The following is a 27,349-nucleotide window of genomic DNA, read 5'->3' on the forward strand; positions in this document are numbered from 1 at the left end:
AGCTGGGCGGAACCGAACCGGGCTGGACCGAGCCGAGCAGGGAGGGAGGGAGGGAGGGAGGGAGGGACCGGGCGTCCCCCCCGCCTCCACCCCCGGGGTACCCGCAGCCCGGCCGCAGGGATGCTCGGGGTGCGCAGCGGGACACCCCGTCCCCTCGCCGGGGCGGCCCCGGGTCCCCTCTCTGGCTCCGCGTCCCCTCTCAGGGTCCCCGGGGCCGGAGGTTTGGGGGGGGGGGCAGCCCCCGGTCCCCCCTCCGTGGTCCCCGGGGATGGATGCCCGGGTCCCGTACTCCATGCCCAGGTCCCTGCCCTGCCCTCGCTGCCCCCCCCCCGGGGGACGGAGCCTTCCCGGTCCCCCCCAGCTTGTGCCCTGGAGACCCGGTGATGGGTCCCCAGGGTGGGGGCAGCTCTCTGGGACTTGGCGGGGGCTGAGGGGCCGGCAGCGGGCACGTGCCCAAGCCAAATCCCCGTGTACAACGGCCTCGCACGTAGGGGCACGAGGCCGGCAGCCTCAGGGCGCCATGAACCCCAGTTTGGGGGGCGCGGCCCCCAGCCACCCCGCAAAAGCTGCCCCGTTTCCATGGAAATTGGCAAGGATTCGGGGTGGGAGACGGCTTCGATACAGTCGGTTTATCGTACAGTAACCGCAACGGCACCGGGGCCGAGCCTGGCGCGCGGCCCCAGCCCCGTCCCCACCTCCCCACGTCCCCTCTGCCGCGTGGGACGGGCTCTGCCGTGAGCTGGGGCGATCCCGTCCGAGGGGTAGGGGGGCTCCCCCCGCCTCCTGCTCCCCCCCAAGGGGGAGCAGAGCATTTGGGGGGCGAAGGAGGAGGTTTAACACCCACCACCGCATCCCCCCCGGGTCGTGCCCTGGCCTGGGACGGGGACACCGGCTCCGCAGCGGCCGGGGAGGGGGCTGGATCCGGGCCCGTGCGATGCCCGTGGGCGTGGGGACGGGGCTCGCGGTGTTGCCGTGCCGAGGACACGTCCAGTGCTTCACTAAGGGGGCTCTCGGGGAGCGTTGTAGCACCACGGGGAGGGGGCTGGCTCGAACCCCCTCCCTACAGTCTGGGACGCCCTGCTCCAGCTTCCCCCCCTCCTTGCAGGGAGCCGGCAGTATAAATAAGGGGGGGCCGTGCGGGCAGAAGGGGATGGCACTGCAGCGGCTCCGAGTCCTGAGTAAGCCAGAGCAGGCCCTGGGGCACTGTCCCTGGCGCGGGGGGCAGCAGAAGGAGCGGAGACACCCCCCCAAGCCGCCCCTCCCCACACGCTGTCCGCGGCCGCGCTCAGCCCATGAAGCAGACGGGGCCCAGCTCGAAGCCGAATTTCTGGTTGGCATCTCCAAAGTCGACGACGGCCACGTCCGTCAGGGGAAGCTGCTCGACGCGGGACGAGGTCACCTCCAGCACCGTCCGCTCCTGGCCACGGCGTCCCTGCGGGAAGGTGGCAAACGTGGCACACGGGGTGGCCGGGGACGCGGCGCGCGGGACGAGCGACAGGGATGTAGGCGGTGGGAAGGAGATGGGGGGTCCTCGCGGCTCGGGGACGCACCTGGCAGCCATCGTGGAGGGCACGGATGGGGGCGGACGGGTGGTTGTGCCCCAGCTCCTCCTCGTTGGCCCCGCGGAAACGCAGGGCGCGGGCAAAGGTGCCGGCGCCGGCGTCGTACCAGGCGGCGGCGTGCTGGCAGTTCAGCGTGAAGTTCTGGCGGGCGCTGGCGCTCAGGAGACGCAGGAAGGTGAGTTGGGTCACGGGCACGGCGTTCCCATCCACGTCCACGTAGGAGAACTGGGGAGAGGGGAGGATGGGGTGACACCACGTGGGGGGTCCGCCTTTCCCCCCACCCCAGCGTGAGGAGCCCCCCCGCTCCCACCTTCTTGCCCCTTTTGAAGGTGCTGTACCACGTTCCCGGCTTCTCCCTGCTCCAGGCGGCCAGTCGGACCTGGGGGTGACAGAGGCGGTGTCGGGGGCGTCCCCAACCCCTGGCCCCGCAAAGCATGGGGAAGAGCGAGCCCCAATCTGCCCCCATCGTGCCCTCTAGTTTCCCGGTGCTGGGACAGCTGGGGGACGGACGGACTTTCAGACACCCAGATTCTCTCTGCCCCCGCTGGAACTCACAGACTCGAACTTCTTATCGGGGAAAAGACAGGTCTCGCCGCCGGCTGTGAAGTTGCAGAAAACCCGGAAGGCGTCTCGGGAGCAGCCCTGGTTGGGGTCAACCCAGTACTCGCCTGGGAAGGACAGACAGACGGAGAGACGGTCCAGCTCCTGCTGCCTCTAGCCGAGGCATGAAACGCCGCACAGGCAGTGCCTGGCACGATGGAAAGTGCTCCCCCCGCCCCTCAGAGGGGGTTTTGGTGTCCCCTCTCCCTCAAACCGGCCCCCCGAAACCTCACCGTCCTGGAGGTGCGGGTGGCAAAGCTGCAGCTCCCTGCAGACGCGCGCGGGGCTCTCGGGGGTGCCCAGGGGCCGTCTCAGCTGCTCCACCTCAGTGCGCAGGGAGCTGAGCGATGCGTACACCTCCTCCAGCCCCTTGTAATCTGGGGGGGCTCCCTGCTCCCCCAGAACTCCTTCAGTCGCCCGCCGGTGCCTCCTGCTTCGGCTCGAGGGCAGCGGCTCGAGCAGCTCGGCCGGGAGTCCCTGGGAAAGAGAGGGATGAAGGGGTGAGAGCAGCAGATGTGGGGACAGGTGGCAGAATGGGGGGGGGTCTGGGGACACCGGAGCGCCCCTGGGAGGGGACAGATAGGAAGCGGTGTCTGTCCAGAGCATCCCTTACTCACCGGAGGTCCTGGGGGGCCGGGGGGGCCTGTGTCACCTCGGGGACCCAAAGCACCCTGCAAAAGAAGAGGACTCAGCACCACGGCACTCACTCCCTGCTACGGGCCCCGGGTTCTCCCCTGTCGTGTCCCCCCCCGCAGGTCCCCGTCCCTCCCCAGCACTCACCGGCGAGCCTTTGGAGCCCTTCTGGCCCAAGGGTCCCTGGGGGGAAGAGAAGAGAGGAGAGGGGCACTGGCCAGGCACTCGATAATCCCATGGCAGCTGCCCCTGGCCCCTCCCTGGGGCTCGGGCTCCCCCCTGCACCTCACCCTCCTGGGGACGAAGCCCCCGGGGGTCCACGGGGGAGTTAAGGGCAGGCAGCAGACCCTTGGTGAACCCACGCAGAGCAGGCAGCTACTCACCGAGAGCCCAGGGGGACCGGGGGGGCCAGTGGGCCCAGTGGGTCCAGCCAGACCCTGTGGGTACAGACAGCATCAGCCGTGCTCAAGGGGGCTGCACCCCGTCACCCCCCGTACCTTGTGTCCCCCCACAATCACCCAGCCCCCGAGCTCAGGGGAGACCCCAAATACTCACAGGGTCTCCTTTAGGTCCCGGGGGACCCTGGATGCCTGGGAGCCCCTGGTCTCCTTTCTCCCCCATCTCTCCTGGGGGTCCAATGAGCCCGATCAGTCCGGCATGGCCCTGGGGGTGAAGGGCAGCGTCAGGCAGCCCCCTCCCCACGACGAGGGGGGCTTGGGGATGAGTCTGGGGTGAGGGACCCCAGCTCCTGTGCGACCGTCACCTCATCTCACCTTATCTCCCTTGTGGCCAGGGTCTCCCTTGAGGCCAGGCAAACCCACGGGACCCTGCAAGAGGCCAAGCGGGTGTCACACACCCTGGGCCATGCCCAGCTTGGATCACCCGTGCCCAGGGCTCGCTCACCCTGACTTACCAGGGGGCCGGGTGGTCCTGCTTGTCCCGGAGCCCCCAGCAAGCCTTGTTCACCCTGGAAGAGACTCGGTGTGGGAGAGGGGCCTGAGGCTGAGCCCCCCCAAAACACCCTTCCAAGCTGTGACTTCCCCGTGGGGACACGGGTGGCCCCGCATCGGCACGGGAAGATCCTGCCCGCAGCCCCCAACTCACGGCAGGGCCGGGGATCCCACGCAGTCCTTCAGAGCCCGGCCGTCCCGGTGGCCCCTGTGCTCCCACGGGGCCCATCTTCCCAGGTGGCCCCTCGGTGCCAGGCTGTCCCTGGGGACAGGAGGACACACAGACCCCTCGGGACACAGCCCCACCTCTCCATGGGGAGGGGGGGTCTGGTCCTGCCCCTGGACTGGTGGAGGCTTCTGGAGGGGTTTGGGAAGCCCTGGGGCGTACTGGCCACCACTCACCTTGGCACCCTTCTCGCCCTGACGGCCCTCGCGCCCCATCGGTCCCACGGGCCCCTGGGCGAGGAGACAGAGGCATCGGGAGCTGCACGCTGGCCCAGGCCAGCCCCGCTCACAGTCCCACTTCACCCTGTGCTGTCCCTCCCCATCTCACCCTCGCCCTTCCCCTACTCACCCTCCGTCCGGGGGCACCCGGGGGACCCGGCTCCCCTGAAGCACCTGGTGGACCCTGAAACGAACCCAGTGGGAATTTGGGGTGAGGGGAGAGTCCCACAACCAGGACTGGGGGAAGCGTGGAGGGTGAGGGATGCGTAAGAGCCCCAGGAAGCAGCACGGCTCAGCTACAGCCCCTCGAGTCCCCCAGCCCAGGGTGGTCCTGCTGGGAATACAACCCCCCCTTTTGCGGCCCTGACACCCCCAGCTGCCCCACTCACCGGCAACCCAGGGTCCCCGCTGTCACCCTTCTCTCCAGCAGCTCCATCCAGACCCTGTGACACAGGAGAGGGTGAGCACTCACCTAGCTGAGCCCCCCCAGCCCACCCCTGGGCTGTCAGGACACCGGGCAGCACCGGCAAGGAGGAGCGGGGGGGAGAACCACGGTGTCCTGGCACCTCCCAACCCCATCATCACCCCGGGGGTGACGGCAGCAAAGCAGCGGGTGACACCGGAGTGCCATCGGGGATGTGGGGGCTGGCTCCAGCCCTGGGGAAGCCCCAGGGAATGGGGCTGCTTCTGCTCTGCGGCCCCTCTAAGGGGTGAGCAGGGGCTACTCACCTGCACGCCGGGGTCTCCAGGGGGGCCGGGATCACCAGGGAAGCCGATGGGACCCTGCAGAGAGAAGGGGACACAAGCGTGGGACTGGGAGGGAGCCCCAGACCTTCTGCACGCTGGGAAAGCAGAAGCAGGGACAGGGATTAGTGCCTGTGAGTAGCCCCTCACAGGGGCTACTCAGGGGCTCACTACAGTGAGTAGCGGGGGGATGCGGGGGCTCGGGGCAGCGTCCCCCTGCTCCTCCCCTTACCAGGTTGCCTTTGGCTCCATCCTCTCCTGGGGGGCCCTTCTTGCCAGGGGGTCCGGCTGCTCCTGACTGCCCCGCGTCTCCCTTCTCCCCCACGTCTCCTTTCACACCCTGCGGAGGGACAGGGGGGGTCCCGTTAGAGCCAGGGAAGGGGCAGTTGGGGCAGTAAAACGTTCACCAGGAGTTCTGCCTGTGCTTTCCGTGGGCAGCGAGAGCAGGATCTGGCTCCCGCTCTCCTTGTCTTGCCCCTGAAAGACACCCCGTTCCCCTCTGTGATACTCACGGGTGGTCCGGGCTCCCCCGGGGCTCCAGGATCTCCTGCTTCACCCAGCTCACCCTGGGTGAGAGAAAAGCAACGGGGCAGATGCTGCTGGGTGCTGGGTGGTGCGGGCAGCTCTCCCCAGCACCCACATTGAGACCCATGCCGCTCTCCCAAAGGCAGCCTTACCTTTTCTCCCACAGCACCCGGCTGTCCCACACCACCTGGCATTCCCTGGGGACCCTAAAGGCAAGAGGATGGGGTGTACCCATGTTGAGGGCAGCCCCTGTCCCTGGCCACCCCCGCCGAGCCCCCCAGGGCTGTACTCACCTCAGCACCGCTGGGTCCCTGCGGCCCACGGGGTCCCGGCGCGCCGGGGGGGCCCTGTGGGGAGCACAGAGGGGGGTCAGGGTGCGAAGGGCGGCTGAGCCGTTTGGCTCCCACGGGAGAGGGAGACGTGGGAAGGTGGAGAGGGGGCAGAAGGGGGTAGAGGGGGAGCGGTGGGCGTGCAGAACGGGACGGCTGCAGGGTTTCCTTACCATGGGGCCAACATCTCCGTTCTCACCCTTCTCGCCCGGTGGGCCCGGCATGCCCTGTGAGGATCCTGGGTTAATCCGGGGGGTCCGGAAGCCCCTCAGGCAAGGCAGAGGGTGCCCTGGCCCAGGTGGGCCATGCGGAGCCCAGAGCCATGTGTCCCTTGTCCCCCCCACCAGCCTGGCAGACCCAAGCCCACCCCTCTCCACTCCCTCACCTGCAGGCCAGGGGGGCCGCTCAGGCCAAGGTGACCCCGCGATCCTTCATCTCCTTTCTGCCCAAACATCCCCTGCTGCCCGCGGCGCCCCGGCTCCCCGTCTGCTCCCTGCAAAGGGAAAGGTTAGGGTCAGCATCGCCTGCCCCCCAGAGACCCCAACGTGTGGGGTGGAAGGGATGGGAAGGGAACCAAGAGGGGAGGAAGGATTCAGTCGAGGGTCGAACAGGGTGGGAAGGGTGCTCGGCAGCTACTCACTGCGGGGCCAGGGTGCCCGATGGGTCCCTGGATTCCTGTCGGTCCCGGGGGACCCTGTGGGACAGGAGCACCCACACAGGGTCAGGGCAGCTCCCAAACATCTCCCACCTCGCTGCTCCCATCTCCCCCCGCTCCTGGAGCCGCTCTGCTCCTCGGAGAACCCCCCTCTCTGGGCAGAGCAGCCCCTCGGCACTTACCGCCTCGCCCTTGTCACCTTTGCTGCCCTTCTGACCGGGAAGCCCCATCTCGCCCTGCCGCAAAGGGAAGACGGTGAGAGCCCGCAGCCGGCGAGAGACGGCGAGGAGGGAGCGCCGGCAGCCAGGGAAAGCTGCCATGGCTGGGGAGCCACGGCCAAGGAAATCCCAGCACCGGGGAAACCTGCCACCACCTGGGAAGCAGTGCCAAGGAAGCCTGCCAGGACCAACAGCCCGCTGCTGCCCGGGGAATCCCCACTCCCGGGAAGCCATAGGGGAAACCTGCCCCATCCCAGAGGTCCCCCAGCCCTGGGATGTGCCCTGTGCAAGGGGACGTGTCCCCAGCGCCTGTCCCAGGGTACGTTCCCTGTGCTGTCGGTAGCTAAGCGCGAAGGAGCTGTTGCTGGAGGTGCTGACTTGCGTCCCCTTGACTTACCTTGTCCCCGTCTTCTCCAGCAGGGCCGGGGGGTCCACCCGGACCTGGCAGCCCCATGGGGCCCTGGATCCCATCATGCCCAGCCGGACCCATGGGACCCCGCTCGCCCTACAGGCAGGAAGGGGAAGGGCTGAGAGCAGGGCTGGCTGGGACCCACGGGAGATGCAGCGTGTCCCAGCGCTGCCTCACACCTCCTGCCTCACCCCACACACCCTCTTGCACCTACCGGGGAGCCCTTCTCGCCAATGGGACCGGGGGGGCCCTGTGCACCCCCCCGGCCCGGCAGCCCAATGCCTCCAGCAGCGCCCGTGGGGCCTCGCTCTCCAGGGGAACCCTGGGGAGAAGAGAGAGGTGGGGTGGAGGGAAGAAGGCCCCAGCAATCTTCCTCCTCTCCAAAGAAACCTTTCTCTTTATCAACTAGAATTTTAAACAGGGTGGTAAAATTGTTCCCCAAGGAGTACATATATTCCAAGGGAAACCCTAAAACTCCAGATAACCCCTCAAATGTCATGATGCTTTGCACTCACCGTGGGACCAGGGGGACCAGGGGGACCTTCCCCACCCTTCAAGCCAGGTGGACCCTGTAGGTAGGCAGGGAAGATGGTTAGAAAGGACCCTACTCCCCTCTTCCAGGACCGTAACGGGCTGTTTCCAGGCCTGGGACAGCACTGACCGTCTCTCCAGGTGCCCCCCGTGTGCCGGGAAAGCCGTGGATGCCTGGAGGGCCGCTCTTACCAGGGATGCCAGCGGGGCCAGGGTCACCCTGCAAGGTGGAGGGGAGTAGCAGAGAGCCAGGAAGAGCTCAGAGGGGTCCCAGCCCCACCGGGCTCAGGTTTGTGGTGGTCCAGGTGACGAGTCGGACCCCCAGCACGGCTCCTACCTTGGCTCCTTCTCGGCCAGCAGCTCCAGGCAGGCCCTGTTCCCCAGGGGGGCCGGGGGGGCCTGGGTGCCCCCTCTCTCCCACAGGCCCTGTCTCACCTGATTTACCCTGTGGGGAGAGAGCAGGGTGAGCACCTGCGGGTCCCTCCATCCCACCGGGCTCGCTTCAACACAAACCCCTCCTGCCTCCATCCCCAGCACCCACCTGGGGTCCCACCACCCCTGTGGGGCCGGGGGGGCCGGTTTTGCCATGAAACCCCTGCAAAGGAGAGGAGAGAGGGGTTAATGCAGGGTATTGCCAGGTGTGTGTCCCCCTAGGAAAGGGCGGCAGGGGACTCACCGGCTCGCCACGCTGTCCCGGGTGTCCTGGCAAGCCGTCCTTCCCGGCAGGACCCTGGGCAGGAGCAGAGGTAACAGGGTGGGGGATACGGGCTGCGTAGCTGGGCTCCTCCCTCTGCCACCCGCACCCCACGGGGCGCAGCAAGAGGAGGACGTGCCAGCCCAACTCTCCCCCCCCACCATTGCCTCAAGCACAGGCAGGATCAGGGCAGGACCACGCACAGACATCACCACTTACGGGGGGACCTTTCGTGCCCGGGAAGCCATTGGGGCCCTGCGGACCTTGGGGACCCTGTGGGAGGGAAAGAAAACCCACAGTCAGCAGCAGAGGGGCTTTCCCCATGGCCCCACAGCACCCAGACACTCTCCCCATGCCCAGCACCCTGTTTTCCCCGTGCTTGGTCCCTTCCTGGGGTGCCTTTCCAGGGGGACACCTCTCCACTGTGCATCAACCACCCCCCCACTCACCTTCTCTCCCACCGCGCCGGGGGCCCCATCATGGCCAGGATCTCCCTGGGGAGACAGAAATAGGCTGAGGACGACAGCGGAGACCCCCACCCAACCCACTGCCCCACATCAGACCCACTGCCAGCACCCACGGCCAAGGGACCCTGAGCACAGTGGGAAGATGGGGATGTGGGGGACAGCAGGGAACCAGGCTCCCCCCTACCTTTGGGCCGGGTTTCCCTGTGGGACCGGGCAGACCTCGTTCCCCTTGGAGGCCCTGCACAGGCAGGAGGCAAAGAGCGGGGTGAGAAGCTGTGGGGCAGGGAGTGGGGCTGGGAGCGGGGTGAGGAAAGGGGAGATGGGGCTGGAATTGGGGGGACAGGGCAGGGAGAGGGGCTGGGAGCGGGGTGGGGAGCTGGGGGACTGGGATGGACTGGGAGCAGGGAGCAGGGAGGGACACGGCTGGCCCCAGGGTGGTTCCCATGGGATACAGGAGGAAGTTTGGGGTCTGGTGGCCGTGGGTTACAGCGGTCCCCAGGGTCTGGTTGCTGTGGGAAACGACCGGCTCCAGCCTAATTGCGATGGGATACTGGCAGGCTGCAGAGCCGGTTGCTGTGGGATACGGCAGACCCCAAGCTCTGTTGCCACGGGTTACAGCAGGCCCTGGGATGGTTGCCGTGGGATACAAACCACCCGGGAACGGTTGTGGTGGGATACAGCCGGCCCTGCGGTGGTCACCAGCCACGGCACAGGGGGCTGCGGTTACTCACAGGGGGCCCTCGCTGTCCCGTCTGCCCGGCCTGGCCGGCCTTGCCCTGCATGGAAAGAGGAGGTGGTGGGGAGAGCAGTGCACGGGGCGGCCCCCCACTCACCCACGCTCCCCCCACATGCCCCCCGAGGGGATGGAGCGAGCCCAAGTGCCTTTGCGAGAGGGCACGTAGAACGGGGACAGGACTGTGGGTCCGGGTCCCTTCCCCAGCTCTGAGCTCAGCGCAGCCCCTCTCTGGGTCACAGAGGGGGTGGCAGAGCAGGATGTGGAGGACAAGGAATGGCTTGGTGGGATGGGACAGGGCTGACTCACCCTCTTGCCCTTCTCTCCCGCCAGCCCCATGGGACCCTGGAAGCCAGTGGAGCCCTAAGGAGAGAGGGAACAAGTGATAGCCCAGGGTCGACGAGGCACCTGGGGTCCCAGGGACACCCCAAAGGCTCCCCCGTGCTCACCTTGGGGCCCTGGCGCCCAGGATAGCCCGGGAGACCCGGCACTCCCAGCTTGCCCTGCAAGAGAGAGAGCAGAGCTGAGCCACGGGCTACGAGGGATGCGGGGATGGGGACGCAGGAACACGGGGCTCCCCTCACCTTTTCACCTGCGGGGCCAGGAGCACCTGGTTCCCCCATGGGACCCGTCTGCCCCTTCAGCCCCTCGGGGCCGTCCTCGCCACGGGGGCCCAGCAGGCCCTGGTCACCCTGGAACGGAAACGTGGAGGTGCGGGGAGCACGCTGCCCAGCGGGGGAGGGGGCTGCTCCCTCGGGTCCCCCCAGACAGAGCTGTGTGTCCCCCTCGGCTCCATCTCCTCACCACATGACCCCGAATCCTGCAGCCAGCCAGCAAAACCCCACGAGGCTTCGCAGCACCCGCAGCCACCCCACACAGCCCTGACCAGGAGACCCCCCACCGACTGCACCCCGGGACCCCACTTACCCTGTCGCCCTTGGGGCCCATGTCCCCCTTAAAGCCAGGGAATCCATCTTCTCCCTGAACAAGAGGTACGTTTTGGGGGGGCTGAGACTGTGTTAGCTCTGGTGCAAACCCCAGATGGGGTCACAGCGCGGGGCTGAGCCCCAAATCCCAACACAGAAGGGCTGGCCCCAGCTGCAGCCCAGGTGTCCCCCCACCCACAGCTATCTCAGGGCACAGACAAGTGCCCCCCAACACCAGGGACCCACAAACAAAGACCCCCCATCCCCTGCTGCCCCCTCTCCCCAACACCTCTTACCTTCTCCCCTTTGCTGCCCTTCAGGCCCCGCACGCCAAAAGCTCCCTGCAGAGATACAGAGGGGTTGGAGGGAGGAGCCCAGCCCTGGGGGACACTGCCTGACCCCCCCATCACGCTTCGGCAGAGGGGGAGGCTGTGCTTACCTTCACCCCGCGGGGTCCCGGGTAGCCGACGGGACCAGGGGCACCCACAGGACCCTGGGGACAGAGAGAGAGTCAGCAAAAATGGGACCCCCCCCTTGGAAAGTGGACCCTATCCCCCCCTCCCAGGGCATGACGGGGGGGTCAGCCCCTTACCTGGAGGCCCTTCTCTCCGGCTGGCCCTTCTCGGCCGGGGTGACCCTGCAGGGACATGCAAGAGGTGAGCCCCGAGCCAGGACGGTGACGCTGTCCCGTGGTCCCCGCTCCGCCGGGAACCGGAGTGACCCCACAGCCCCTCGCTGGTACTCACCGGGGGCCCGTCCGCCCCAGCCACGCCCTGTATTCCTGGCTTCCCCGGCGGGCCCTGGGCAAGAGGAGGATGTGTGGGGACGCAGAGGGACAGGGGTCACCCCTGTGGCTCTCCACCACCCGCTCAGAGTTGGGGCAGCTCCAGACACCCCCCATCCATGCTGGGTCCTGACTCACCTTGTCCCCCGGCAGCCCGACGGGGCCCTGGGGGCCGGGAAGACCCTGCAAGAGAACAAACCGGGGTGCTGGGAAGGGACTGAGGGAGCCCTCGAGCCCCCAGCCCCGTGGGGACACCCCCATCACCTCCACATACCTGAGGACCGGGGTTCCCTTGCTGTCCCGGGGGTCCCGGCTCCCCATGGATTCCCTGGGGGAAGATGGGGGCGGGGGGCAGAAAAAGTCCATCAGCACAGCAGGAAACCAAACCCAGGTTTCTTGCTGGTTAATTCGGGCTGGGTGCTCCGGGGGGCACCCCACTGACACCCACCACGTTGCCTTTGGGCCCCGGCGCTCCATCGATGCCGCTGGCACCCTGCGGAGGAAGGAGGGAGGGTCAGGGTGATGCTGCACCCCAAGGTGATGCCACGCCAAGGACGATGCTGTGCCCAGGCCGGCGGGTGACAGACAAAAATCCCCTTTGCGCGAGGTAGGGACAGATGGACGGACAGACAGACAGCAGGAGTGGCATCTCATACCGGTGGGCCCGGGGGCCCGGGGGAGCCGCGTGAGCCGATCAGGCCTCGCATACCCTGGGGCAAGGACAGAAGGGTCACTGGGGGCTCAGATGGCAGCATGGACCCCAGCACCCCATATTCCCAGGGGTGAGGGGGTCCAGCACCCAAATCTCTCCTCCAAAAAGCCACAGGGAGGAAGCCGGGGGCCAAGCTTGCCCCCCACTGCTCCTAGGGCTGGGGGAGAAACCTGCGGGCAGCAGGTACTTACGGGTTCCCCAGGTTGCCCCCGAGGTCCTGGGAGGCCGTCCGAGCCCTAGAGAGGACAGAGCGGAGCTGAGCACGTCCCACCAACACCAGCAGGGCCAGATCCTTCCCCATCCCTCCCCACACTCCTCACCTTGGTGCCTTTCTCCCCAGGGGGGCCTGCTGGTCCTGGCTTCCCCGCATCACCCTGCCGAAGAGAGAGGGTGAGGGGGCACGCGGGTGGTGGTGGCAGGAGGGGACACGGCGCGGTCCCACTTACCCTGTGGCCCTTCTCGCCTGGCAGCCCCGGCAGCCCGTCGAAGCCCCTGTCACCCTGTGGGGTAGGACAAGTGTCAGGCTGAGCCCACGTCCCCCCCGCCACACCAGAACCTGGGGTGTCTTGGCCCCCCACCCACCGCCAGCACCCCCAGCAGCACCGATACCCCCCCCCCAAGCACGAGACCTTGGGTCCGGTTTCCCCCGGGAGACCCCTGGCACCGTCTGCTCCAGCACGACCCTGCAAGACAAGTTGAGGGGGTGGAAAGGGGCCCAAGGCTCAGGATGGGGGACCAGGACATTTGGGGGAGGCAAAACCCGAACCCCCAGTGCTCACCCGTCTGCCCAGCTTCCCCGGTGGCCCCGGCGGGCCCTGCATTCCCCGGGGACCCTGATGGAGAAGAGGGGAAGGCATCGGGGCTGGGCCTGCCTGCAGCCTGCCAGACCCCTGCCAGGGGCATAACCCTCGCACAGCCCAGTCGAGCGAGACTCACCCGCGGCCCCGTGTCCCCCGTGTCTCCTTTCAGGCCTGGGTGTCCAGGTAGACCCTACGAAAACAATAAAGCGTGGAGACCCCACCACAAGGGTTTGCTCAATGCGGAGATGTGCCTGACAAGGTGCGTCTGAGTGGGGTGGGCACCCTGCAGAGGTACTCACCAGCGGTCCCGGGCGGCCCGTCAGCCCCATGGGACCTGGGGGACCCTTCATGGCAAGCTGGGGAGCAAAGGGAGGAGAGGGGTGAGGGGGAGTGGGGAGGTTGGGCGGGGGGGCTGCTTGCAGGGGTCCTTACCTTTGCTTGCTGCAGGATCGCTTGAGCTTGGGCTTCTTGGAAAGAGACGGTGGGACCCTTGAGAGAGTCTCCACCGAACTGGAACTGGGGGGAAGGAGCAGGGTGAGGGATGGGGGAGCCGCCAGACCCCAGTGTCACCTAAAGAGCTGTCCCCTGCCAGACTCTGCGGCTCTGAGGGTCCCCAAGGGTCCCGTCCTGCCCCAGCACTTACTGGCAACATGATCATGGTCCCCGCTGGGCCGCGGATCCCATCAGCTCCCGGCAGCCCTGGCCGTCCCGCGGGACCCTGGCGGAGGGGAAAGGGGGGATAAGCCGTCATCGCGCAGACAGAAGCCAGGCTGTCAGGTCAGGGCTTGCAGCTCCATCGCCCCGCACGCACGCCGGCATGCGCTGGCAGGACCGCCGGGATGCCTGCGGCCCCAGCCCTGCCGCAGGGCAGCTCTGGCCCCGTCACAACCCTCCCCGTCTGCTCCGTACCTGATCTCCAGGGTCCCCGGGCAGCCCTGGGAGCCCCGGTGGTCCCAGGGGACCCGTTTCCCCCTGTGGAGAAGATGGAGGCACGTTAACGCTTTGGTATCTCCAATCCCTTCCCAGAGCAGCCCCTCGCTCCTCACCGCAGGGCCTGGGGGTCCCGGCAGCCCCTCGAATCGCCGACCCTAAAGGAGAAGAGAGCGAGCCCCGTCCTGCGAACCGTCTTCAGCTGGGTGGCCCTGGAGTGCCACAGAGGGCTGAGGGCCACATGTCCCCGGCGAGCCGTGCCCCACTCACCGGCTCCACGATGGCTGGCTCGCCCTTCTGCCCCTTCAAGCTGGGCTCCTGCAAAACACCGGGGGGAGGAGAAATGGCCGAGATCTGGGCCGGGGCGAAGAGCTCCGAGCCGCCTGCGTGGTCCCTGGACCCCATACCGTGCGTGGCCCCAGCTCAGCCAGCTGTAGCTGCGGGGGGTCCCGCTCCTCGTTCCCAGCGTTACCTGGGGAGCCTGGATCACCGTCTCCTCCTGCCTGGCGGGGCCGAACCGCTCCCGGCTCGCAGGGTCCCCGTCGTAGTAGTCCTCGTAGCCCAGCAGCTCCGTGCTGTCAGCCTCAGCAACTCTGCCCTTCTCAAGTTCGAGCACAAGCTCCTCACCGGTGTCCTAAGGGAACGGGGAGATGCTGGGGGTCCGAAGTGGGGGGGCTCTCCCCTGCCTGCCCCAGCCCCCAGCCCTGGCGCTACCTCAAAGGGGTCGGTGCCATTCAGGGTGACGCTGACGGTGGTGGCGAGGCTGGAGGGGACCGGCGACGGGGAGCTCTCCTCTGTCGGTGTGGGCGCGCTGGCCTTGGGCGATGCGGAAAGGGCGCAGGGTGAGGAAGGGAGCGCTGCGGCAGAGGGAGGTGCTGGCCCATGACCCTCACGGGGTCCTGCAGGCTGGCAGGGCCAGGGGGTGCCCTGCTTTTGGGGGGACCGCGGTTGGACTCAGCACATCCCCATCACACCGCTGCCTGGCTTTGGGACACCGGAGCCGTTCTCCTTTTGGGACAAGGCACCGGGACTCCTGCGCCTTGGGGACCGCCGGCGGGCAGAGGAGGTGAGCCAGGGCTCGGCAGCTGTGGCTCCCAGGCGTGGGGGCGGCTGTTCCCCCCCAACACCGGGGCCATGCAGCCCCTGGCTCTGAGCAGCACCTGGAGCACGGCCACCGGGTCTCTCCCGCCTCGGCCAAGGCTGACTCATCGGCAGGAGGGGCCACCGTCCCCGGGCCGCCCTTGGCCAGCGCCGCCGTCCCCAGCTGCAGCCGTGACCCATTTCCAGAGCCAAAGAGGCCGAAGGCAGAGGCGGGGGGCTGCCTCCTGCCCTTCCCCGGCGTCTCCACCCAGGGGATCCCCACCAGCTCCCGGGACACGCTCTGCAAGGCCAGAAGCCGTGGGAATGGCTCAGCCCCAGGTGCCAGCAGGATCGGCATCCTCGTGGGGATGCACCAGCTGCCCGGGCTCCCCCAAATCCTGGGGAGGAGCCGTTCCAGCCAGAGCCCTGCAGTCACATCCAACAGACCCAAAGGTCTGGCTCCACGGGGGCCAGAGCGGCTGGAGCCGTCCTGCTTTGTCCCAGACTGTGCGAACAGGAGGCCAGGAGTTGCTTTGGGTGCAAGAGGCCGCGTGTGGCACAGCACGAGCTTTGTGCACAGGCACTGCCAGCTCCGGGATGCATCTGGGTCCCCCTCGGGCCATGCACACCCAGAGCTGTTCTGCTTTTAAGCCAGATTTGGGTCCCGGCTGTCCCATCTCTGCACGAGGAGCCAAGCCGCGGCACGGTGCTGGCGAGCCTCGGAGCGGGCACACCGCAGCCAAGCGCAAGCAGCAGGTTAGCGGAGCTGGGTTAACCGGGGCGGGTTAAGCAGCTGCAGAGGTGGGTTAGTCACACTCTCTACCTGGCTGGCTGTGACGGAGGGCACAGAGGCCTCGTGCTGCTCCAGCAGCTCCTTGTTCCTCCTCTTCTTGCCCTTACCCTTGCGCTTGCCTTTCCCCTTTCCCTTCTTCCCCTTCCTACGTGGGGTGGCAGTGGGCTCCAGGCCGCTCTGCAAGGGGCAGCGCAGACGCCGGCGGGGAGAGAAAGGTGGATGTCAGGGGCCCTGGCAGCTTCCCCCACGGTGACAGCAAGCCTGGCAGCATCCCTGCGGGCTGCCCGGCAGGGTGGGGGCTCCTGAGGGTCCCCCCAGCCTTTCCTCTTCCCAGCTTGGGTGCTTACCTCCTCCGGAAAGGGGGCTAGGAGGGGGTAGAGCAGGGGCTGGTCGCAGTCTGGCATGTAGAGCTGGCAGTAGGAGCGGGCGGCCTCAGGGTCGGCCACGATCAGCAGCTGCTGGACATCACCCTGTGGCAAAGGAGGAGGGGGGAGCACGAGGGAGTGGGTTTTCTGCTCCCCCACGTCCACACCCCGGGCCGGTCGGGTGCCCACGCACACCCCGGACGCGCGTGCAAGAGCTGGTGCTCGTGGCCAGCCCTGTCCCTGCGGCAGCCGGCTGGGCCGTGGGCGGCTCGGGGGACCCAGTGTGGACACCCCCTCGGCCGAGCGAACAAAGGGACCCTTGTCGGCCTGCTGGGGACAAAATGGGCCAGCCCCACTCGCCTCAATGCCGCCTCTTTGCCCGTGGCCCCTGACATTTGCAGCGGGCAGGAATGCAGGGAGGGGAACGAGATCACCCCATGGGGACAGGGACACCCCATGGGGACAGGGACACCCCTTGGGGACAGGGACACCCCTTGGGGATGGGGAACAGCCCCCGGCACAGCTGGGGCCTCTGCCAACCACGGAAACTGGGTCCCCCCCTTCCCCAGACCCATCACTACCAGGGCAAGGGTGCTGCGGGACAGCCAGGAGCTCTGGCACAAGGATTCGGGGAGGGACCCACCTCAAACATCTCCTCGTCCAGGAGGCGGGCCCCAAAAATCGTCACCCCCTCGGTGCTAATGAGGGGCTGAGGTCCCCGCTCCAGCGGCAGCGTGGCGAGGAGGCGGCAATCCACCAGCAAGGAGACGTTGGTGCCCTCCACGGCCAACGCCACGCGGTGCCACCTGCAGAAACGGGACTCGGTCACAGCGAGAGGAGCCGGAGAGATCCCCTGTCCCCACCCCGGCACTCACCTGCCGTCAGCCAGGTTGACCCTGCGGAAGACGGGGTACTGCTCGGGGGCCGGACGGCCCTCCTGGTCCTCGTAGAGGAAGACGGGTGAGAGTCCAATCTCCATGCCCAGCTGCTGAACGCCTCGCTCATCGTAGATGGAAAGCAGGAAGGCTTGTCCTCCGCGCCGGGCACGCACCGTAGCCAGGATGGAGAAGTTCTCCGGGAAGGAGCCATCTGCAGCAAGGAGGAAGGGGGGGCAGCCATCAGGCTGAGCCTGCCCCGACGCACCCCGAGAGGCAGCTCTGCACCCCGAAAGGGGATGCTCGCCCTCGGAACGGCTCGGTTTGTACCCCACGATGGGCTTGGTGGCCCCATCGCTGCCCAGTGCCGTACCGGGGAAGAGCTGCCGGGTGGGCATGCTAAGCTGAGTGCGGTTGTCCACGCGGAAAGCAAAATCGGGGTCTTCGGTCCCCAGGCGCTGCGGACAGATCCCAGCGGTGACGGAGACGCCATCCCGGCCATCCTGCATGCCCAGCGTCTGCAGCACGTCCACGGACACTGCTGTGGGGCGAGCAGGGACACTTCAGGGGGTGGGGACCCACCAGAGACACCCCGGCTACTCCCTGTGCTTCCAGCCGGGGACTGCAGCCGCATCCCCATCCCCCTGCCTGCCTCCTGCCAAGCCGGGCCGGCCTGGTGCCAGGCAGCTGTGTGGGCCCAAGGTCCGGTCCCGCGGCCGCCAGATTCCTTCACCGCATTCCTCCGCCCCCGGTCCTGCTCTGCACCCCGCGATACGGGTGCACCCCACAGGGCGGGAGGGTTCTGTCACCCATGGGAGACCCCCATCACCCTTAAGCGCAGCCTGGCTGCACCCAATTGGGGGTGCAGACCCCGATCCTTGGCTGCGCCTGGGCGCACGGAGGGTTAATCCGGCACAGCCAGGTGTGCGGAGCAGGGGGGGGGGTGCGGGCTGGGGGTGATGACTGCAGCCACATCAGAGAGCACCGGGGCCCCCCTGCCCGGGGCAGCACCCACCCTCCCTGCCAGAGAGGCCTGTCCGGGCAGGCCAGGCAAGGGGGGATCCAGGGCGGAGAGGGGGGAGATAACTCCTCCTTGGGCTCCCCAAGCTGCCCCCAGCCCCCCCAGCCTGCCTGGGGCACCCCAAGCATGAGTGGGGGCATGGCAGGACGGGGCCGGGCTGGGAACGGGCTGACCCCGCTCCGGCCGAGCCGTCTCTCAGGCCCTCCTGACCCCGGCACACGGGTCCGGCTTCCTGCCGGCGCTCCCCGGGGAGAGTCGTCACCCGGCCGTGGCATGCCGGGGTTGGAGGGGCCCCCCCTTGGGCTGAGAACCCCCAGTACAGGGCTGGTGGGTGGCCCTGGAGTGGTTGTACCGGCCAAGCGCCTCTGGATGCCAGATCCGGGTGTGTGCGGCGTGGGGGGCTCGGGGAGCTGGGAGGGGGGACAGGGGTGCTGGCAGCTCCTGGCAAAGCCAAGGGGTAGGGTGCAGCGAAGTTGAGGGGAGCGGGGCGAGGGGGGGCCCCCATGGCCCCTGAGAGCCCTTGCTGGCACTATTCACATTTCAGGTTCTCCCCAGAGCCCCCCACTGCCCCCGGCCAGCCAGGGGACCCAGGCGTCGGGGCTCCCCACCCCGCCTGCACCCCCGCCCCAGGGGCAGCACCCCTGCCAGGGGCCCTGGGGTGCACCCCCGACCCGGGGGGAGCACCCCCAAGGGACCCACGGGGAACATCCACGCCCCGGGCGTGGGGGGGTTCCCTGTCACCGGCTGTGCCATCCCACGGCCGGAGCCACGGGGGCCCCTCACAGCCCCGTCCCAGCGGGTCCCCCCCCCAAGGGATGACCCGACCCCCCCTCCCCCGGGACGTCGTGGGCCCCCCCCGGCCCTGTCCGTGGTGCTGAACGCGGCGGGGCCCCCGGGGGACCCCACGCGTGACAGCACCGGGGATCCCGCGGGGACTCCCGCGTCCCCCCAGTGCCCACACCGAGCCCCGCGGCTCAGCCCGCCGGTGCCTCCCACCTCCCCGCGGAGCCGGGAGGTTGGGGGGGGGAGGAGGGGGGGCGAGCGGGGACACGCGTGGGCGTGGGGTGTCCCCCCCCGGTGCGCGTTACCTGCCCTGGCCGGGGGCAGCCCCTGCAGCACGGCGAGCAGCGCGGCGAGAAGCGCGGCGGGGACCGGGCGACCCTCCATGCCCGGTCCGGCGGGTGCCCGGTGCCCGGTGCCGGAGCTCGTAGCCCGCCCTGCCCCGCTGCAGGCTCGTCGGGGCTGCGGGGAGGGGAGGGGAAGGCAGGGGAGGGGAGGACCGGCCCGCTGGGAGCCCCCGCCTCCCGCCCGGCCCGGCCCACGGGCGGGCCCCGGCACCGATACCGGCCCCGTGGGGGGGGTCCCGGCTGCGAAATCCCACTGCCCCGAACGGTGCCGGAGGCCGACGGGAGTCCCCGGGCCCGTGGGAGGTTTAGGGGTGCAGGGCCCCCCAAGCTGCTCCCAGCCCCACAGCAAGGGCGGTGGGTTTAGGGGTGCACAGCCCCCCACCCTGCTCCTAGCCCCACAGCGAGGTTTAGGGGTGCACAGCCCCCCCCAACCCGCTCCCAGCCCCACAGCAAGGGCGGTGGGTTTTGGGGTGCACAGCCCCCCACCCTGCTCCTAGCCCCACAGCGAGGTTTAGGGGTGCAGAGCCCCCCCCCATGCCTCTCCCAGCCCCACAGCAAAGATGGCAGGTTTTGGGGTGCACGGCCCCAAACCCTATTCCCAGCCCCACACCAACAACAGCGCGTTTTGGGGTGCAAAGTCCCCCACTCCACTCCCATCCCACACCAAGGCTGGGGATTTTGGAACACCTGGGGGGTTTGGGGGACCCCCCCCACCCCACGGTGCAGCTGCCGCTCGGCCGGGCTGGCCCCCGGGGCCCGGCTGGCTGGAGTCACCCCATTGCCTCATCGCCTGAGTCACAGCCGCTCGGCTCCGCTCTCCCCCGGTTTTCCATTGCCCAGCAAATATTTACCGTCGTCTCTGCAGTAACGAGCCCCCGTGGACGCCCCCAGCCCCCCAAACCGAGCCCTTGTGTCCCCTCCCGAGCTCTGGGGACAGCGCAGCCCCCTCCCCGACCTTCAGCCACCTTGTCCCAGCTCCCCCACAGACCCCTGCGACAGGTTGGGGGGCTACAGGGTCCCCAACGGGCCTAGGGTGGGCATCTCACTACGGGGCTGCAGCCAGCACCCAGCCCCATCCCTCCCTGAGGGCTGCCGTGCCCCACGCCGGTGGGCAGGGGAGGGGGCTACGGCTCGCAGACCCCCGTGCCCTCCCCAGGGCTGCCCCGGGGAGGTTGATCCTGCTCCCACGTGACGCTGGGTCCTGATCTCATAAGAGCCTTTGGACCGGAGGTCAGCACAGCCATGGCGCCCCGCACCGTCCTCGTCACCGGCTGCTCCTCCGGCATCGGCCTCGCCGTCGCCGTCAAGTTGGCGCAGGACCCCCAGCAGCGCTTCCAGGGTGAGGAGCAGGGAGGGGACCCTTCTATGTGGTCCCAGGAGGGGACCCACGGCCCCCCCAGGACAGGACAGCGGGTTGGGGAGGGTGCTGGGTTCAGGGTCCCACCGCTCCGTGCTCACCCCTTCCATCCAGCCCCGGAGCCTCTTTCTCCTTGCAGCCCCTGGGACATCAAATCTTGTGGCCCCAAGCTCACAGACCCCCCGAGGTGTCCCTGTGCTCCCCACCCACCGCCCTGCCAGGAGGAGCGGAGCTGGGGACACGGGGCAGCCCTACGGGGATACGGACGGCATGAGCAGCGCACGGCTGCAAGCACACGCGCGTGTAACCGGGGCCAACGGCACGCTCCCACACAGGCGCGTGGTCACCGCACCGCCGTCCTCGTTCCCGTGCCACCCGCTGGCACATACACACCACACACAAACACACGCGTGTGTCCCCGGGGCTCCGCTACCCCACCGCTGACCCCACGCCAGAGCCGGGGATTAGTCCCAGGGGGGGATTAAAGGCCGTGTTACCAAAGCAGCTTAGGGAACGTCGTCCCGGCTTGACCCTCCAACCCTGGCTGGCGTCCGAGGTCCCCCTGACCGGGGCCGGGGCTCCCCGCAGTCATCGCCACCATGCGGGACCTGCGGAAGAAGGAGAAATTGGAGGAGGCGGCAGGATCGGCGCTGGGAAAGACGCTGAGCATCCAACGCCTGGACGTCTGCAGCGATAGCTCGGTGGCAGAGTGCATGGAGAGCATCCCCGGGGGACGGGTGGACGTGCTGGGTGAGCGGGGTGGGGGGTAGGGGAGCCCCACGGGGTGGCCGGGGGGGTCTCTGAGCCCCCCCACATCATGCCGCAGTGAATAATGCCGGCGTGGGGCACGTGGGTCCCGTGGAGAGTATCAGCGTGGAGGAAATGAAGCGCATCTTCGAGACCAACTTCTTCGGGGCCGTGAGGATGATCAAGGCCGTTCTTCCCGACATGAAGCGGCGGCAGAGCGGTCACATCGTGGTCATCAGCAGCGTCATGGGGCTGCAGGGTGAGGTGGGGCGGGGGTCTCGCTGTGTGTGCGGGGGACTCGCTCCAGGGGGGAGTCTCACCGAGCTCAGCCCCTCTCTGCCCGCAGGGATCGTCTTCAACGATGTCTATGCCGCCTCCAAGTTCGCCGTGGAGGGATTCTGTGAAAGCCTGGCCGTGCAGCTGCTGCAGTTCAACGTCTTGTGAGCGTGAGGGGGTGTGGGGGGGACCCCAAAGGGCCCAAGGGTGGCTCTGGACCCCCACCCCGAGCACCCATCCCGGCCCTGCAGCGTCTCCATGGTGGAGCCGGGCCCCGTGAACACAGATTTTGAGCTGAAGCTGATGGAGGAGGTTTCACGTTCCGAGTTCCCCGGCACCGATCCGGCTACGGTGCGGTACTTCAAGGACGTGTACCTGCCGGCTTCCCACGAGATCTTCACCACGCTGGGGCAGAGCCCCGCCGCCGTGGCCGAGGTGTGGGGCTGGGGAAGGGCCTTTTGGGGCCTCTCTAGGGGCTGTTCCTGGCCCCGCACCATCCCTGAGCCCCCCCCTTCTCTGCTCGCAGGCAATCGTGAACGTGATCGGAGCCAGGCGTCCGGCTTTCCGCACACAAACCAACCGCCTCTACACGCCGTTGGTGGCCCTCAAGTATGCGGATCCCTCGGGAGACCTGTCCGTGAGGACCTACTACCGCCTGCTCTTCAACTACGGCACCCTCTTCCACCTCAGCATGGGTGCTCTGCGGTGCCTCACCTGCGGCTGCTTCCGACGTAGGGTCACCCCGCTCTGAGCGGGGCACCCCGAGGGGGGGGGGATTTCAGTCCCTCGATGGTGGGGAGGGGGCCATGGCTGCGGCCCCGCACCCCGCTGGCATCGCTCACAGCGGGATGCACGGACGGCACCGGCGGCTGAATGTGCCCCCCGGGGTGTCAGAGTTGGAAGGATGGGGGGGGGTGGTTCTCCCGGCAGGATGGGGTCCTGGTGGGGCTGAGCCCTCCGCTGGATGGGGAGCCTTGGGGGGAGCTGGGGGGAGGGAGATTAGGGAGCAGGGGGGAGTTTTGGGGAGTGGGGGGGAGTTTTGGGGAGCCTTGGGGGGAGTTGGGGGAACGTGTGGGCTGAGGAGCTGGGGTAGGGGGAGCCGGGGGGGGCTTTGGGGAGCCTGGAGGGGTGGGGAGTCTTGGGCGGGGGGACCTGGGGAGTTTGGGGAGGGCTCTGGGGGGCTCTGAGGGAGCTGAGGGTGTTGCAGGGGCGTGCTGGGGGACCTTGGGGGTCTCTGGGGAACGTGGGGAGCCCGGGGGGGGGGCTCTGGGGGTGGTGATGAGCCCGGGGGAGGGTCTGGGGTCTCCAGTAAAGCGTGTGACTTCGCCCCCTCACCGCCGCCCCCTCGCACTGACCTTCGCGCCGCTGGCGATACGGGACGGCGAGGCCTGAGGGGCTCGGCCGGGCCAGGAGGGTGGGTGAGGCGGCCCTGGCCCCTCAGACCTCGACCTCCGCCATGGTGGGCGCCGGGTCGGGCCGGGGGGGGTCCCCGCGGTGCTGCGGGACCGGCCCGGGGGCAGCGGCGGGACCGGGGAGGGAGGGGGACACACACACAGGCCGCGTAACCATGACAACGGCGGGCGGAACGCGGGGCGGTGACACGGGGCGCGGCGGGCAGGGACCGAGCGGAAGTGACGCGCAGGAAGTAGCCGGAGCGGGCGGGAGGATGCACGCCGGAAGTGCCCGTGGCCGCATGGTGACGGCGGCGGCGAGATGGGGCGGCCGAGCAAAGTACGGGCCGGGGGGCGGGAGGGGGAGCGGGGCCTCGGCCGGGGCCAGCGGGAGTCGGGGTGGGCCTGGAGCGCGGCAGCGGCCGGGTCCCGCTGGGGATCGGGATCTCCCGGGGCGGCCGTACCGGGGATCGGGCCCTCCCGGTTGGTGGGGGGGCGGGCAAGAAGGGATGGGGGAACCGGCCGTACCGGGGATCGGGCCCTCCTGGTTGGGGGGGGGGCAAGAAGGGACGGGGGAACCGGCCGTACCGGGGATCGGGCTCTCCCGGGGGGCTGGAGGGGATCGGGAGGGGGCGCTCCCCCTCCTCCCCACCGAGGACCACCCGGTCGCCGTCCCTGAGCGCCCCACCGCTCCCCCCCTCCCCCCGGTAGAGCAAGAACCAGAAGAAGGAGCGGGCGGCGGCGCTGCAACACGCCCAGCAGGAATTCGGTACCGTCCCCCACTCCTTCGTCTTCCACCGCGGGCGCGTCGGTAAGAACGTGCGGCAGCTCATCGCCGACGTGAGGAAGGTGATGGAGCCGTACACGGCCAGGGCCCTCACGGTGAGTTCGGGGAATGATTCTCCTCTGCCCGGGGGGACACACACCGGATCCTGCCCCCCTCCCCGGGCTGGCGCGGAGCCCTCGCAGCCGGGAGGCGTTTTGGGGAGGGGGGAACTCAAGGGCTGGGCCGCTCGGTGCCGCAGGTGCGGAAGAACAATTCCCTGAAGGATTTCGTGGCCGTGGCCGGGCCCCTGGGGGTGACGCATTTCTTGGTCTTCAGTAAATCATCATCCAGCATCAATTTTGTGAGTAACGCGATCCCCCGGGATTCGGGGGGGACCCTCCGCAGCAGTCGCGCTCCCCCTCGCTGCCTCATATAGGGCGCCGGCACCTTTTGGGGGTGTCGTCCCCCTCCCCGCCACTCCCATTTGCAGACGCAGATGATGACAAAACCCCGCTGAGTTCAAGCTGTGATTCTATCCAAAGTAAACGCACTGATGCGTCTGCGACGGGGCAGGGTCGGTCCCGCCGGTGCCGGCGGCAGCACCGCGGCGGTTCCCCCCCGGCGCTGAGCGCTGCTTCTCTCTCCCCCCCCAACCCACAGAAACTTTTCCGGCTGCCCGGCGGCCCGACGCTGACATTCAAGGTGATGCAGGTGGGTGCTGATGGGAGCCCCCCCTCCTTCCCCACCGGCACGAAGGGCGGCGTCTCGCCCCCTCCTCATCCTCGTGCGTGTGTTGTGTCCTGTCCCCGCCCCCCTCCAGTACTCGCTGATCAAGGACGTGGTCTCGTCCCTCAAGCGGCACCGCATGCACGAGCAGCAGTTCACCCACCACCCGCTGCTGGTCCTCAGTAATTTCGGTCTCCAGCAGATCCAGGTCAAGCTGATGGCCAGCATGTTCCAGAACATGTTCCCCTCCATCAACGTCCACAGGGTAAGCGAGGTGGGGGGGCTCCCCCCCCACACCTTCTGCATTCCTCAGGGTTCTAGGCACGTTCTAGGGTCAGTTCCGTTCAATATATTTACCAACGACCTGGATGCGAGAGGTGCCGTTCACTCTTTGGGGGATCAGAAGCCTCGCAGAGGGATTTAGAGAGATCGGAGCATCGGACAGCGATGAACGGGATGAAATTTAACAGATGGATTCTACATCTGGGATGGAGCGACAAATATAAATTGGGAGAGGAGCGGCCCTGCAGAATGGAATCTGGGGGTGCTGGTCGGCAGAGGAGGCAGCAGGGAGGGCAGAGTCGCGTCCTGGGGGGGCATCAAACGCGGCACGACCCTGAGAGAGGGAACTGTCCCGCCGTATTCAGGGCGGCCGTGCCTGAGGAGGGCAGCCGGGCCGGCAAAGGGCTGCAAGGACTCAGGGTTTGTCTCCTTTGGGGAGAAGGAGGCCGAGGGGCGACTGCATCGCTCTGCCGCTTCCCGAGGAGAGGACGTGAGGTGCTGAGCTCTTCTCCCTGGGATCCAGGGACAGGGTGCCTGGGAGCGGCCCAAAGTGGCACCGGGGAGGTTCAGACTGGACGTGAGGAAGCAGTTCTGGACCTGGGGGGGGTTGTTGGTGCCCCAAACCTGCTGGGGGTCACAAAGCGTTTGGACAATGCCCTGAAAAATGTGTTTTTAAGTTTTGCCCAGCCCAGGATTGGTCAGGCGGTTGGACCAGATGATCGCTGTAGGTCCCTTCCAGCTGAAATCTTCTCTCTCGTCCTCTTCCTCCTCCTTCCGCAGGTCAACCTCAACAACATCAAGAGGTGTTTGCTCATCACCTACAACACAGAGACGCAGCTCCTCGATTTCAGGCATTAGTGAGTGTCGTGCCCCTGATTTTGGGGGGGGATCCCTGTACCCCGTGTCCCAGCGCTGACCTCCTTCATCCTCCTCTTCGCAGCAGCGTGAAGGTCGTGCCCGTGGGCGTGAGCAAAGGCCTGAAGAAACTGCTGCAGGAGAAGTTCCCGAACATGAGCCGCTTCGAAGACATCAGCGAGCTGTTGGTGAAGTGCGTGGGGGGGGACACGGGGGGGACACGACGGTCCCAGAGGCGCCTCCCGGGCTGTCCCCGAACGCGTTCCTCCCCCCCCGGCAGAGACATAAACCTGTCGGAGAGCGAGGCCGAGCAGGACGGGACCCACAACGTCTTGGAGCTGCCGCAGGCGTACGCAGGCCGAGGCAACATGAAAGCGCAGCAGAGCGCCGTACGCCTCACCGAGGTCCGTGATGGCGATGCTGCGGTCGCCATCGTCCTGGGGGATGCCATCGAGCCTGACCGGGGCTCTCCACATCCCCTTGCTTCCCGTAGATTGGACCGCGCATGACTCTGCAGCTCATCAAGGTGGAGGAGGGCCTGGCGCAGGGCAACGTGCTCTACCACGGCCTCAGTAAGTGCTGGAAAACGCCGTCTCCGGTAACGCGCTGGCGTGGAGGCTCAGGCCGGGGTGTCTCACCCCCCTTTCCCCGTGTGTTTTTAAGTCCACAAGATGGAGGCGGAGGTGAAGGAGATCCTAGCGCGGAAGGAGGCGAAGCTTCGGTTGAAAGCAGAGCGGCGGCAGAAGCAGGAGGCCAACGTGGAGCGCAAACGGCGGCAGCGCGAGGCTCACAGGTGAGGGCGGCGCGGCAGCGGCGGGGTCCGGCAGCGCCCCGGCAAAGGCTGACGTCAGGGTGGTACCGTAGGGAGAAAAGCCTGGCGGGGATCCGGCGGAAACGGCAGCAGGACGGCGATAGCGACGCTGAGGATCCCGGGGCACCAGAGCAGCAGGATGTGGCCGAGCAGTCGGAGGAGAGCGATGCTGAGTATTACCGGCAGGAGGTGGGCGAGGAGCCGGACAGAGGTGAGCCTGGAGGGGACCGAGCCCCCCGACCCCTTCTCCCCCCAGTAGTGGCTGATGATGCAAAAACCGTGAACTCTCCGTGATCTCGGTTCAAAGTAAACGCACTGACACGCGCGCCAGCCCCAACGCTGCGCCCCCGTCGTCCCTTTTTCGCTGAACTTTTTTTTTTTTTTTGTCTTATCCTCCCCCAAGATCTCTTCCCCGACCGCACCAAGAGGAAGCGAAGCTCCTCAGGCGCTGCCCCGCTACGGAAACGCCAACGGCAAAGCCGGCCGGAGCATCCCGCCGCCCCCAGCCCTCGCCCCACGCCGCCGGGGAAGCGGCGGAAGGGAGACCTGGCGGCGAGGGACTCACGGCACCGTGACGGGGCCAGGAAGGGGGGGACTGGCCGAAAGCAGCGCCGAGGAACCAAGCGCCCACCCCGGGAGGGGGCTGGTCCTGGTTCCTCGAGGCCGAAGGGGCGAGGGAAGCTGCTGACGAAGGGGAAGATGATTTTCCGACAGCCCCGACGTACCACGAAGGGGAAGCGCTGAAGCACCAGGCGTCGGCCACGCGCCGAGACTGTGGGGGGAAGAGGAAGTGGTCGTCACCCCCCCTCCCCCCTCTTCCTGTGCAATAATACACTGCTGGAACGAGCGCCTGTGGCTGTGCTGGGTTTGGGGGGGCCGAGTGGGGTCCTGATGCGGTCAGGCAGAGCGGGCAGCCCCCGTCTGACCCGACAGGCATACGCCGCTCCTTCCCTGTTGCTGCCAGGCTCCTGCCTGAAGGGGAAGTGGCTCCTCCCTGCCTGCAACCTGCCCCCCCCCCCCCCCCCCCCGCCAGCCTTTTGTCCCCAAAACCGGCAGGACCTCGCCCAGCCCTGTGACTGCCACCCAGAAGGGAGGGACGAGAGAGGAGGGAGGTGAGCGCGGGCCCCGAGGACGGGGTGAGTGGGGCGAGCGGCAGGGCTGAGCCCTGCCTGCACCCTGGGAGTCCTGCCTGCACCCTGGGAGCTGAGCGAGTCGGGTAGGGGGGGACGGA

The 27,349-nt window shown here is 68.1% G+C and overlaps 2 protein-coding genes across 5 annotated transcripts; one reads left to right on the plus strand and one right to left on the minus strand.

Moving 5' to 3' along the window:
- Nucleotides 1-619: 619 nt before the first annotated feature.
- On the minus strand, nucleotides 620-22,823 carry COL5A3 (collagen type V alpha 3 chain). Of its 4 annotated transcripts, none has more exons than XM_054807780.1 (68): nucleotides 22,643-22,823; nucleotides 20,762-20,872; nucleotides 17,133-17,300; nucleotides 16,760-16,973; nucleotides 16,528-16,690; nucleotides 15,867-15,989; nucleotides 15,550-15,696; nucleotides 14,361-14,462; nucleotides 14,119-14,280; nucleotides 13,917-13,964; nucleotides 13,763-13,804; nucleotides 13,626-13,688; nucleotides 13,360-13,434; nucleotides 13,149-13,232; nucleotides 13,016-13,072; nucleotides 12,853-12,906; nucleotides 12,696-12,749; nucleotides 12,546-12,599; nucleotides 12,363-12,416; nucleotides 12,237-12,290; nucleotides 12,108-12,152; nucleotides 11,861-11,914; nucleotides 11,653-11,697; nucleotides 11,479-11,532; nucleotides 11,343-11,387; nucleotides 11,167-11,220; nucleotides 11,013-11,057; nucleotides 10,860-10,913; nucleotides 10,717-10,761; nucleotides 10,422-10,475; nucleotides 10,079-10,186; nucleotides 9,944-9,997; nucleotides 9,804-9,857; nucleotides 9,493-9,537; nucleotides 8,946-8,999; nucleotides 8,744-8,788; nucleotides 8,514-8,567; nucleotides 8,277-8,330; nucleotides 8,142-8,195; nucleotides 7,938-8,045; nucleotides 7,731-7,820; nucleotides 7,585-7,638; nucleotides 7,284-7,391; nucleotides 7,058-7,165; nucleotides 6,625-6,678; nucleotides 6,428-6,481; nucleotides 6,173-6,280; nucleotides 5,961-6,014; nucleotides 5,752-5,805; nucleotides 5,611-5,664; nucleotides 5,446-5,499; nucleotides 5,166-5,273; nucleotides 4,919-4,972; nucleotides 4,579-4,632; nucleotides 4,320-4,373; nucleotides 4,148-4,201; nucleotides 3,900-4,007; nucleotides 3,709-3,762; nucleotides 3,569-3,622; nucleotides 3,351-3,458; nucleotides 3,179-3,232; nucleotides 2,943-2,978; nucleotides 2,780-2,833; nucleotides 2,396-2,639; nucleotides 2,118-2,230; nucleotides 1,873-1,941; nucleotides 1,551-1,787; nucleotides 620-1,432 (listed from the first exon to the last, which is right to left on the minus strand). In XM_054807780.1, exons 3-68 carry the CDS (start codon nucleotides 17,266-17,268, stop codon nucleotides 1,286-1,288), a joined length of 5,205 nt encoding a protein of 1,734 aa, XP_054663755.1. In that variant the 5' UTR covers nucleotides 17,269-17,300; nucleotides 20,762-20,872; nucleotides 22,643-22,823; the 3' UTR covers nucleotides 620-1,285. The 4 variants fall into 4 exon arrangements, with proteins under 4 accessions (XP_054663755.1, XP_054663757.1, XP_054663754.1 ...); XM_054807782.1 differs by lacking the exon at nucleotides 22,643-22,823 and adding an exon at nucleotides 22,623-22,641; XM_054807779.1 differs by lacking the exons at nucleotides 20,762-20,872; nucleotides 22,643-22,823 and adding an exon at nucleotides 18,869-19,041.
- On the plus strand, nucleotides 20,124-26,965 carry PPAN (peter pan homolog). Its single transcript, XM_054807784.1, has 18 exons — nucleotides 20,124-20,246; nucleotides 20,853-21,014; nucleotides 21,091-21,270; nucleotides 21,358-21,451; nucleotides 21,539-21,722; nucleotides 21,814-22,018; nucleotides 22,930-23,018; nucleotides 23,390-23,560; nucleotides 23,704-23,805; nucleotides 24,105-24,155; nucleotides 24,265-24,435; nucleotides 25,233-25,309; nucleotides 25,393-25,500; nucleotides 25,588-25,711; nucleotides 25,801-25,879; nucleotides 25,971-26,100; nucleotides 26,172-26,329; nucleotides 26,522-26,965. The coding sequence occupies exons 1-18, from the start codon at nucleotides 20,150-20,152 to the stop codon at nucleotides 26,860-26,862; spliced, it is 2,523 nt and encodes an 840-aa protein (XP_054663759.1). The 5' UTR covers nucleotides 20,124-20,149; the 3' UTR covers nucleotides 26,863-26,965.
- The last annotated feature ends 384 nt before the right edge of the window (nucleotides 26,966-27,349 follow it).

Source organism: Grus americana, chromosome 33 (assembly GCF_028858705.1).
Source record: "Grus americana isolate bGruAme1 chromosome 33, bGruAme1.mat, whole genome shotgun sequence".
Classification (NCBI taxonomy): Eukaryota; Metazoa; Chordata; class Aves; order Gruiformes; family Gruidae; genus Grus; species Grus americana.